The 12,281-nt window shown below is 54.7% G+C and overlaps 1 protein-coding gene across 9 annotated transcripts in view; it reads right to left on the reverse strand.

The window, feature by feature from the left end:
• Nucleotides 1-3,406: 3,406 nt before the first annotated feature.
• The window catches only part of ALPL (alkaline phosphatase, biomineralization associated), a 66,165-nt gene continuing 57,290 nt past the window's right edge, over nucleotides 3,407-12,281 (reverse strand). For all 9 annotated transcript variants that reach the window (XM_081574680.1, XM_081574683.1, XM_081574687.1 and 6 more), the window contains 5 exons: nucleotides 10,628-10,697; nucleotides 8,453-8,587; nucleotides 5,839-6,030; nucleotides 5,263-5,382; nucleotides 3,407-4,412 (listed from right to left, as the gene is read on the reverse strand). In XM_081574680.1, coding sequence (XP_081430806.1) covers nucleotides 4,147-4,412; nucleotides 5,263-5,382; nucleotides 5,839-6,030; nucleotides 8,453-8,587; nucleotides 10,628-10,697 — 783 coding nt within the window. In that variant the 3' untranslated portion in view covers nucleotides 3,407-4,146. The remainder of the gene's footprint in view (nucleotides 4,413-5,262; nucleotides 5,383-5,838; nucleotides 6,031-8,452; nucleotides 8,588-10,627; nucleotides 10,698-12,281) is intronic.

The raw sequence follows: 12,281 nt of genomic DNA on the forward strand, positions 1-12,281 counted from the left end.
GGGATGCTGCCCACCATCCAACAACAGAGAGACATCCGGCCCCAAGTGCCAAGAGTGTCCAGGCTGAGAACCAGAAAACTAAGACCATGGCATCTGGTCCCATCACTTCATGGCAGATAGATGGGGAAACAGTGGAAACAGTGACAGATTTTTATTTTGGGGGGCTCCAAAATCACTGCAGATAGTGACTGCAGCCATGAAATTAAAAGATGCTTGCTCTTTGGAAGAAAAGTTATGACCAACCTAGACAGCAGATTAAAAAGCAGAGACATTATTTTGCTAACAAAGGTCCGTCTAGTCAAAGCTGTGGTTTTTCCAGTAGTCATGTATGGATGTGAGAGTTGGACTATAAAGAAAGCTGAGCGCCGAAGAATTGATGCTTTTGAACTGTGGTGTTGGAGAAGACTCTTGAGAGTCCCTTGGACTGCAAAGAGATCCAACCAGTCCATCCTAAAGGAAATCAGTCCTGAATATTCATTGGAAGGACTGATGTTGAAGCTGAAACTCCAATACTTAGGCCACCTGATGCAAAGAACTGACTGACTTGAAAAGACCCTGATGCTGGGAAAGATTGAAGGCAGGAGAAGGGGACCACAGAGGATGAAATGGTGGGATGGCATCATCACCGACTCGATGGACATGGGTTTGTGTAAACTCCGGGAGTTGGTGATGGGGAGGGAGGCCTGGCATGCTGCAGTCCATGGGGTCGCAAAGAATCGGACACGACTGAATGACTGAACTGAAGAGTTGTCAGTGGGAAGCGTCTGCGCAACCAAAGACTACATTTCCCAGCCTCCTTTGCATCCAGGTAGAATCATGTGACTAATTCTCACCAATGGACTGTGAGTAGGAGTGATGCCAATTGCTTCCCGGAAGAAGTGGTTAAAACATGAGCCGTGAGCCACCGCCGTGCCCACCCCCCGGCCCCCTCCGTCCCTCATCAGTATGCTGGCCGGATGGAATTTAGATAGACATTCTGGTTAAGACAGAGCCTCTGGAATTTAGAGGAGGGCAGAGCCACATGGTGGAAAGAGCCTGGGTCCCAGGCACCTGACCAGAGGCACCCCCGATGTTTGAGATAGAAATGAGCTCATTGTGTTAAATTCTGGATTTCTCTTTAACAGAAGACAGGGTTATCTGGATGACTAGAAGAAGATTTGTCAGCTTAGATTTGTTCTTCCTCGCTGAGAAAGTGTCTTACCATCACCCTTAGCCTCTAGTTCCACGGGGGGATGCGTGGAGCTGGGACTTCTGCCTGGACGCCTGGCCTGGATTAGGACTCAGAGCCATCAGTAGTTAGAATAAAGGGGTGATGAGTGACCTGACGGCGCGTACGGGGTCCCGCCTGGGTAAGGGAGGCCCTGGTGCAGTCTGAGCACCCTTGATTCCTCTTGAAGTACACATGCCTGAACAGCGTGGACTCGTGCGGGAGCTCCTAGTTCCTCGTGGGATCCTGAGAGCTCAGTGCCGGGACAGTGCATTCAGAGGTAGGAATGGAATATCAGCGGAGTTGAACTCTCCTGAGTTCATGGAAACGAGAAAGCGATGGAACAGAGACAGGAACCCCTACCTCTCTGACCAGCAGCAGCCCATGATTTTGAACCCCATCCCAAAGTTTAATAAATGATGTTGGTGCTTTGCTTGTATCCTTTGAGCATCTACTGTCCTCGCTCAGGCTTTGGAGCTTGCTCTCAGCCCTTCCAGGGGTGGGTTGGAAGAGCCAGGGTGTTCATTTTTTTAGGAACAGCTCTTAGCCAGTGAAAAAGGAGAGTTGAAGAACAAATACCCCAGCTCCCTCACTCCACAGTGAGATAACCCTGAGATGAACCTCCCTTGCATTCTGGAGGCCCACAGTGGGACTGAGCCCAGGTTGCCCATGATGGTGACCTGCTTAACACACATCCTTTCCTTTCCCGGCTCACTTCCCCACTCTGCCTGGTGCTTCCTGGGTTCCTCTTCCTAACCCAGGGATTGAACCCGCATCTCCTGCATTGGCAGGCAGTTTCTTTACCCCTGAGCCACTTGGAAAGCCCCTTCACAAACTGTACTCAAATCCTTGTCACAGAGTTTGCCTCTGGAGAACCCAACCTAAGACACAAAGTGTGGTTTGCACACCCCAGTGTGGTTTGCACATTGATTTGGGGTGGTACTGGTGAACTTCTAAAGACAAACTGCTTAAATGTGAATTTAAAGAAGTGTTTAGGAAATGACAATAGAGATACGGCAAAAATTATGAAGACGGTACGTTGTATGAGGACAACAAATGAAAATGCCGCAGTGTACAGCTAAAAGCGAGGTGTCTGTCCTGGCAAGAACGTAGGCATGTGGTTTACTATCCCAGCATCAGCTTGGCTGTGCCCTTTTTGCCAGGACTGCTGGGAAACTTAAAGAGAAATCTTCTTGGCTGCATTTTCATTTTCTTTCTTTCTTTTTTTTTTTTTTGTATTTTCATTCTTGAAGGATGCCTTGCTTCTAACATACAATTTCTTGCCGAGTTCATTTTTAACTAGTGTGTGTTATGAGTCATTAGTACCGGCTGCCTCAGAGCCTGGTTGGCAGGAGGTTGGAAGTGCATTATAAATAAAGGATGTCATTAAGTGTGGGAACTTTGGAATCAAATCCCAACTCCATGGCTTGGGGGACCTTGGGCACTCACTTCCTGCACCCTTGGTTTCATCATCTATAAATGTGGATGGATGAAGGGGGCCTGCTTCTTAGTGAGGATTAAACGAAATGAACCCACATAAGCATCAAGCTGAGAGACTGGCAGATAGTGAATAATCAGTGTTCATTGTTAGGACTGTCATCATTATCATCATGATCGAGTCTTTCATTCCAGCAAGCCAAGAGGAGCAAACTTGGGGGACTCTACTCCCAATATCGAGTGTAACCCTGAGTCTGTACCCAGCCTTGACAATCTGGAATGGAAGATCACCATCACTGTCTAGGCTGAGGCTCTGTGAGGGCAACCACTAAACTCTCAGGACCTGGTACGGTGCCTGGTGCACGCTCAATACTTGCTGAATGAACGGATGAGGGAGTGGGTACGATGGGCCATGGCGGGCAGCTGTTTGAGGGCGCCACACAGCAAGGGTGTCCCGGGGCACTTGAAAGACTTCCTGCTGTGGGCTTCGGGGCCCAGAGGCACTTTTCTTTAATCCTCATGGCAGTCCCGCAGTGCGCTGCCTCCCATGTTACAGATAAGAAAACGGAGAGGCAGAGACGCAAAGGACTTTGTCCACAGTCACCCGGGTAATGAGTGGTGTAGCCCCAGGTCAGCAGGAGACCCCCTTCTCCTCCCCGTCCAACCCCACCTGTGTGTGCTCCTGGACCCTGAGTCCAGCTCTCCCCCGAGAAATGAGCTTATTTCAGTCTCTTCCTCACTGACCACAAAGACTCAGTCCTGTCCTCAGAAATATTTGGAAAGTTTTATTTAACTGTTTTGTGTTCCCTTTTAACCAACACCAAAAAGAGAAAATTTTTTGGCTGTTTCGAACAGGAGAGTCCCTTTAGAGAGGAGCTGGCGTGTGTGTTTAGAGCCGGGAAGCGTCCGCTTTGCCACGCTACTCTTCCCAGCCTGGGTCACCCGGGGCTGGACGGCCAGTCCTCGGAGCCGACTTCCTGGGAGCCCCGGGGCGACCTTGGAGTGAGTGAGTGAGCAAACCTCCCTCCTGAGGAGGACCTGGTCTCCCCTGCAGTTAGGGATGGACTTGGGGAACGGGGCCATGAGCCTGGTGGGTTCCAGAGGGACTGAGAGGGAGGTGGGGGAGGGTCAGATCTGGAATGTTCTGTAGAAGCTCCAGGGCCTCTGGGTCTGGAGAAATAGAGTTGCTAGAAAAATAAGAGGCTTTGAGAAGTTCTGCAGTCTATGCTCTCTGCCTGCCCAAGAGAAACCTACCCTGTCGGCCAGAAGGGGCAGCGGGTGGCAGGGGAGGCTGGGAGCCAGCAACTGATCTGGCCGCAGTGGAGGATTCCAGTGGGGAGCCAGGCAGGCGGTAGGCAGGCTTTGGTTTCCTGGGTCCCCTTGCCGGCAGCGGCAGAGGCGGTGGGGGTCTCTGCCTCCCGCCTCTTTGAGGTGTGGGCTGCCAGGCCATGGGCAGCACCGGCCATCGGTCATGGGCTGGTGGGTGCCTGGGCCCGGGGCCCTCAGAACAGGCTGCCCAGGGGCAGCAGGGCCAGCAGGAGCAGCAGGGGGCCTGGGGAGGGGCTGCCGGATGAGCTGGCTGAGGCACAGTGGTCGCGGTTGGCACCAATGCAGGCTGCATAAGCCATCACATGGGGGATGTAGTTCTGTTCGTGGACGCCATGCAGCAGGTGTGCCATGGGGCCCTTGGCAAAGACGGCTACATCCTCCCCGCCGTGAGTCTCGTGGCGCAGGGGCACAGCGGACTGTGCCTGGTAGTTGTCGTGAGCTGTGGGCCAGAAGAAACACTTGCTGAGAGCCTGCCAGGGGGACCTGGCACTATGCAGCAGCTTTTCCATGTCCACTTCCAGACTGGCTCAAATGCCCTCCTCCCCCATTTTTTGGGGGGGGGTCCACTCTGTGCAGCACATGGGATCCTAGTTCCCCAACCAGGGATCAAACCTGCATTGGGACCGTGGAATCTTTAACTCCTGGACCACTCGGGAAGTCCCAGATGCTCCCATTTTATAGAAGAGGAAGCTGAGGCTCAGTGTGGGAAAGTCATTTCCTACACCAGGCCACTGGACTCAAACCTGAGTCTGTTCTGACACAGAAGTCTGCTCTCTCAACCTGTAGGTCTCACCTGGGCTGTCTGGATTAGAAGGGAAGAGCCAACCCAGGAAGCCTCTGATCCTTGGCTGTGCCATTAGACCCCCCAGGGGGATACTGGGGACATCATGAACAAATATTGAACAATATGGAATCAGATAAGCAAACTGGGAAGGCTCACACACACTGGAATGCTATACAGCCAGTAAAAATGACAGTGTAACACAGCAAGCCCCTGTATGTGCTAGGTACCACGCTAAGCTCATCAGATCCAGCTAGCCCTTCAGACAACCTTGGGAGGTAGACCATTCTTCTGAAGGAAACTGAAAATGAGAAAGGTGAAGTTATGTGCCCAAGGTCACAGAGTTGCTAGATTTTAGGAGGGGATTGAAATTGACATTGTTCTGACTCAAGTCCTATCTACTCTGGGACACCTCGCTCCCAGCCTTAACCAGAGGACTACACTGTTTCTGAGCTCATCCCTGATGGGGTGCCCTGTCCCCTCCCAGCCCTGGGCCTTGCGTTCTCACCATAGTCCACCATGGAGACATTCTCTCGCTCGCCACCCACCACCTTGTAGCCAGGCCCGTTGCCGTACAGGATGGCGGTGAAAGGCTTCTTGTCTGTGTCACTCACCATGGGGGCCAGACCTACGCAAGAAGGCATGGGCCCAGGGGTCATGTCGGAGCACCAGGAATACAGTCCCTAACCCCCAGGTAGGATCCTTGGGTTCCCTCCCAAGGAAGCCACCTTCCAAGCCCAATTTATTTCCAACCAACCATCCCTCAGTTTTGATTGTGCCCGTATCCTCCCATCTGTTGGTCCATCCTTCCATCCTTCCCTCCATCCTCTCCTCTCCCCTGCCCATTAATCCATCCTCCCTCTCATTCTTCCACCTATCCATCTTCCCGGTGGCCACCCATGCAACCAGGCGTCACTTCCCTCCACGCCCCCCATCCTCCATTCCCCGACCTGTCAGTAACTTCTCTTCCCTACCCAATTCTGAGTGTCAGGCCCTGGGCTTGCCAGCTCTCCTATCCTATCCCCGCTCCTGGATGGCAGACCCTGGGAGTGCCCAGTGCCTGCCCCAGTGGAGGCCTACCTACCAAAGATAGAGTTGCCACGGGGGGTGTACCCGCCAAAAGTAAAGACGTGGGAGTGGTCAGCGGTGACAACGGTCAGTGTGTCTTCTACGGAGGTCATAGCGCCTGCCTGCCCGATGGCCTGGTCCATCTCTACCGCCTCGTGCAGTGCCTGCTTGGCTTTGCCCTCATGGTGGCCGTGGTCAATCCTGCCCCCTTGGGACAGCAAGGCAAAGACCTCCGGTCAGGGAGCAGAGAAGGAGATGTAATCCCCGATTCCCATCCCTCTGTGTTAACCGCCAGGTTAACCCCTTTGATGGGAACTCCCCTGGGCCAGGCACCATGCCAGGCATTTAATACAGCTTTTCAACCTTCTCTGCAGCTCAGATGGTGAGTCGCTGGGCCACAGGCCCACATGTGGACAGTGCAAAGTCAGGTTTAAAGCAGATCCACCACTCCACGCTGCTCCCTGAGCTGTTTCTTTAGCTGCTCAGAGTCCCTGAAGATCTCCAAGAGTTAGGGAAAGGACCCAACATGCCTGAATACCTACTAGGTGCCAGACAGAACAAGCTGACGTCTTGTTCCCCATTCCCGACAACTGTGGGCAGAGATGGGTACAATCAGCCCAGTTTACAGATGGAGTAACTGAGGCTGAGAGAGGGGAAGTGATGTGTGCAAGGTGAGATCTGCTGGGCTTTGAATTCAGATGACCCGCTCTAAAGCCTTGTTTTTCCACCTGCACTTTGAATACATCTCCTCTGAGTGTAAAGAGAAAGTGAAAGTCGCTCAGTTGTGTCCAACTCTTTGCAACCCCATGGACTATAAGTCCATGGAATTGTCCAGGCCAGAATACTGGAGTGCATAGCCTTTCCCTTCTCCAGGGGATCTTCTGAACGCAGGTCTCCCGCACTACAGGCAGATTCTTTACCACCTGAGCCACCAGGGAAGCCCAAGAACACTGGAGTGGGTAGCCCATCCCTTCTCCAGTGGATTTTCCTGACTCAGGAATCAAACCAAGTGCTCCTGCATTGCAGGTGGATTCTCTACCAACTGAGCTATCAGGGAATTACTCCAAATTACTGAGTGTGAAGCACATTCTTGGAGGGGAAAAGCCCCCGGTGCCTGGGCAGTGCCCACAGCAGGCTTCCATACGGGCCTGGAGAAGCCTGCACCCCATGCCACCTCCCCCCGGGTGAGCAGAGGAGGTCTGGCTTGGTTAAGCCCAGCTTGAAAATCACAGCTGAGACTGTGTGACTCCAGAGAATGCCTCCCATCTCTAAGAGGAAGATGATGCCTGGGTGGACACTCCTAACTCTGAGGGTCCGGAGCCTGGGCGCCTGGCCGCCTGCCTTCCTGCTGGCCTGGGCCTCACCACGCAGGCCTGGCCGGCTGGCAGGGTGGGTCCCTCCTTTGTTGTGGCTCTGGGAGCAGCTGGCCTGGCCGGCCCGGTCCTGGCCCTGCTTACAAAGAGGACCACTCCCGGGGGAGCCCGTGCTCGCCACCACTGGTTCCTGGCTGCTTCCTCAGCGTCAGAGGCCCGTTCGGGGCCAGGCCGAGACCGCCGTGCTTGAGTGGGAACCCCAGGGTTTGGCAAGAAAGCAGCCAAGCTGGGCTGGTGGCCGCTGGCCTCTGGAGTGGGGAAGGGCCCAAGCATGTGTGTATGCACGGTGGGAGGACGTGTGCAAGCATGTCCGTGTGTGTGTGTGTCCAGGCAGAGCGTGATAGTTGTTAGAACTTTGGAAGATTCCAGAGACTTCATCATTTCCTCTTACTTTCTATTGTGATCGCCTTAGCTATTGGGTAATCATAATAATGATAATAATAGGAGCATTGAGGATTTATTCTCTGCTGGGCCCCCTTCCAAGTACATTATGTTTATGGACACAATGGATACTAATAGTCCTTCTTGGAAAAGGGGACTATTTTGGGCCTCACTTTTACAGCAATGCACAGGTAAAAGTCACAAAAGCCAGTGCGTGGCTGCACTCGGACAATGAGTCCAGGACCTTACGACAGTGCTGGGAAACCCTAGGAGTATTGGCAGACAGCACTGCTGCCTCCTGAAGGGTCTGGCTCTCTCAACCCTGGGGACCCCAGGATACACCCGGGGACTGCCCTGGGCCTTCTCTGCTCTGGCCTTGGCCCCACATGGGCCTAGTAACAGCAGAGGTCCACTGTCCAGCTGTGAGGGCAGCCACAGACCGATGGGCATCTGGTCGACCCTGGGCCGGTGTCCTTGGGCCCAGCCAGGCAGCTGCTCAGGGCACCTCTGATTACTGGGACTTGCAGACTTGTCTTTGGGGAGGAATGAAGCTGAGGGGGCTGCATGCCCCTCCAGAGACAGGCTTTGGGGAGGAATTTCCAAAAGGAAGAAACCTGCCTCCTCTCTCATGAAGCCTTCCTGGACTGGTAAGCCGGATGTGTCATCTCCACGCCCAAAGAAGAAGAGCTTGTTGGGCTGGGAGCTTTAGCACCACCCCTTCTCTCCACCTCCATCATTCATGACCCATCCTCCCAAAGGAATCTCCCTGCTCATCCCCAAATGGGACAGTCCTCTCTGAGAGCTGACCACCTGATCCCTGAACCCACCTAGAAGCTCCCAGGGAAGTGGCCCTGCAGCCAGGCCTGGGTCTCCTACCTTCCACCAGCAGGAAGAAGCCTTTGGGGTTCTTGTTGAGGATCTTGATGGCCATCTCTACCATCTCGGAGAGTGAAGGGTCAGTCACGTTGTTCCTGTTGAGTTCATACTGCATGTCCCCCGGCTCAAAGAGACCTGAGGAGGACCAGAGAAGGTGTGGGTGTCTCAGGGAGCAGAGGCTTCTCACACATGACTTGGGGGTAAAGGGAGGTGGGGGTGGAAGCAGCTCTGGGTGGCTCTTGCAGCCTGACTTGTGCCAGGTGCTTTGCCTCGCCATGGTGAGGGGGGCACTGTGTCCATTTCACAGAGGAGGAGACTGAGAGTCAGGCGTTCAGTAACTCGCTATTTTCAGCTGCTAATGGGAGACCAGGGATTCCACTCTGTCAGCCCACTCCGAGCTGGAGGGCCCTGGACATGGCAGAGGACTGTGTCCCAGCCTCAACAAGACAGCCTGAGTGTGTGTTTTCATGCCAGGTTTGAAGGGCTCAGTGCTTGTACAGTGAAACAGAAGATTTGGGGTCACTGTCTCTGCTGTTCTCTGAGTGTGGTTTTTTTTCCCTCTTGAAACAAGGAGAGAGATCCATTCCTTGTTCATATCACAAGATTCCACATGTACTGGGTTGCTATTTTCCAGTCCTGGACGTGCTTCCAGAACGCCTTGCCCTTCCATGAGTGGGTGCGGCCTAACGGGAGCTCCAATGAACAGAGTGCTTACTCTGGGCCACACGTTGTCCCACGTGCTTTGGAAGCACCTGGGCACCAGCCTCTGAAACGTCGCCCAACAACCCTTCCTCCTGGAATTCATGCTCACATGCCTCCCTCACTGACAAGGGCTGGCCTGTGTATCCAACAGAATACTGTACAGATGACGGCATGTGACTTCCAGGCCAGAGTGTAAGACACTGTGGCTTCTGCCTTGCAAACTCCTACTTTCTGGGGAAAGCCAGTTGCTACGTCGTGAGGACACTCAAGCAGCTCAGTGGAGAGATTCATGCGGTGAGAAACAGGCCTCCTGCCAACAGCCTGCAGTGACTTATTAGCCTTGCGAGTGAGCCACCCTGGAAGCCCCAGCTCCAGTCAAGCCTTCAGATGACTGCAGCCTCCTGAGAGACCTAGCTAAACCACTCCCAGATTCCTGACCCAAAGAAACTGTGAAGGAGTAAATGTTTGCTCTCGTTTTAAACTGTAAAGTTTTGGGATAATCTGTTATGCAGCCACAGAGATAACTTATACATTAGCTCATTTAATCCTCATGACAACCCTGAGGTAGGCCCTATCACTGTACCCATTGTATAGAGGATTCATTATCCTTATTTTATAGAAAACGGAGGCACAGAGAGGCGAAATCACTTGCCCAGGGTTGCACAGCTCATGAGTGGTAGGAGCTGGATTTGAACCCAGCATTCTGGCTCTAGACCCATGAATGGAATTTCCATGCTCCACGGGTACAGGCATAATTCTCTACAGGCAGTGTGGGGTATGGGGTGTGTGCTGTGTGACCCGAGCAAGCAGAGAGCTGTGTGTGTCTGAGATCCTTCAGGTGCCCTGCTCTAAGCCCAGAATCTCCGAGGACACGCCCAGGACCCAGGGGCCGTGTTCCTTGAGAAAGGCTTGCAGGAGGCTTTGCCACCACCTCCTTGGCCCCACAGCCAGGAGGGAAAGAGGACGCAGATGCCTGCATGGTGGTGCTCAGGGTGTTCCACCTCACCTGGAGACGCCCCCGGTCCCACACCCGTTACCTAGTCCCTGGGGGGGAGGCAATCCCCCCTCCCCAGTCAAGATCAATGGAGACAATCTAGCTGGCTTCTGCCCTGGCAGCTCAGCGGGGCTGGCTCTGGGTCCCCTGGCTCCGCAGCCAAGGCTTTGTTTAAGTCCCAGCACCAGCCAGGGTTCAGACTCACCTGGGCCATGTGGCCTGCCAGAGGTCATCTCCCTTCTCTGAGCTTTGTTTCCCTTTGTGCTCAATGGAGCCGTTCACCCTGCACAGCCAGCAGATTTCAGGTCTAATCCTATGAACCAGAACCCCTCCCTCACCCCTCCCAGGTCCTGGAGCCTGCGGACAAGGTTTCTACGTAGGGGGACGGGGGCGGCTGGGGCCTCATTGCCCAGCACTGGCTCACACAGCCCTGGTCCCAGGGCGCTCAGCTGGATGTCCACTCCACCCCCTCCACTTACCCAAGAGGTAGTCCACGGTGTGGGGGTCAAGGGCCAGGAGGTCGGTGCGGTTCCAGACATAGTGAGAGTGCTAGAAGGAAGGGCCAGTGTCAGTCACCCTGGGACTGGGGGAGTCAGCTGGTCTCAGAGTCTAGGGCATGTATGTGTGTCTTCAGTCATTTAACAGTCCCTCTCTGAGGACCTACCATCCCTGCCTTCAAGAAATGGCAAGTAAACAGGTAATCTTAATGCAAGGTGATGAGAATTCTGAGACCAGGGGCACTGTGAACCTAGAGATGAGATCAGGGAGGGCTTCCTGGTGGAGGTGAGGTCCTAATGGAAACTTGGAGGACAAGTAAGAACTGAACAACTTGGAGTCAGGGAATAGAGTTCCAAGCGGGGGGGGGGGGGGGGGGGCTGTGGAGCAAAGAAGAGGAAGGCACAGATCACCAGGGGCCTTGAGTACTCACTGAGAGGTATGGGCTGTGTGTTCTCAGAGCCAGGAAGGAAGGAGTCTGCCCTGGGGACCCCAGCTAAGGGGAGAAATAAAGGAAGTACAGCTTCCCCAGGGCACAGAGGCCAAGGGAGGGGACTGGCCAGCTTGCCTGGAGAGGGTGCCATTCAGACCTGGACTGGGGGGTGGGGTCCTGAACTACCAGGAATCAGCTGTGTGTCCTTAGGAGAGCTCCTTGCCTTCTCTGGGTGATGGCATTGGGATCATTGGGATCAGAGGTTTTTCAAACCTCCAGGGCTGCTCTGGGAAGGAAGGTGGGAAGGCTAAGAAAGTGGGGCTCCCCCGCTGTCCCTCACTTCACGCCTGGGGGCCAAGCTCTGGTCCCACGTTCCAGGTAGAGAAACCAAGGCTGGGAGTGGCGGTGTCTCTCAGGCTTGGGCCGGGGAGGCGCTGCTCTGGTCTAGCCAGAGCTGACTCAGAAGGCATGGGAAGAGTTCAAAGCAGCTGGGTCCTGCCCCCACCCACCCCGGGGGGCCATTCCCCAGTCCCTACCCCCACCTCAGTCTCAGCCCAGCCCCATCCCACAAGGCCTCCCCAGGGGCCAGGCCTGGAAGCCTCCGAAACCCAACCCCAGAGTGACATCAAAGCAGCCTCCAGGCTGCTCCCCACTGTCTTCAGCTCCGACCACAGTCATTTCCAGACCCCAGCTGCCCCAGGCCCCACGGCCGGCAGACGGATTTCACGGGCCGGAGCTGCTCCCGGGAGCCAGTGCCCAGGTCTTCCCACGCTTCGGCCTCCCTTCCTCAGCCAGCACGTGCCCCGACCCCGGCCCCTCCCTACCACCTCGGCCTGCGAGATCCCCCTACCGTGGCCTCCTCCTCCCCTCGCCTTTCAGGGCTTCTCAGCCCCTCCCTTGCGGCCTGTCCCCTCTGGGTTCCCGTAGGTCCTGGGCATCTCGCCATCCAAGCACAGCGTTCCACGTTTCCTTGACCATCTGATTCATCCTTTGGACCTCAGGCCTAGCCAGGGGCCCCGCACACAGTAGGGGTGCAGGTGGGCTGCGTGTCCATGCAGGTCATTCCTTGGCCCACCCTCTTCCTCACTGCCTGAAGGAAGGAATCAGCGGGCACCTACTATGTACCATTCAGATACCTGTAAGGTCCTTTGGGCCGGCTGAACTAAGAATTACAAACCCATTCTACAGAAATGAACAGATGCAGA

Source organism: Giraffa tippelskirchi, chromosome 3 (genome assembly GCF_054371585.1).
Source record: "Giraffa tippelskirchi isolate mGirTip1 chromosome 3, T2T-mGirTip1v1.2.pri, whole genome shotgun sequence".
NCBI classification, from domain to species: domain Eukaryota; kingdom Metazoa; phylum Chordata; class Mammalia; order Artiodactyla; family Giraffidae; genus Giraffa; species Giraffa tippelskirchi.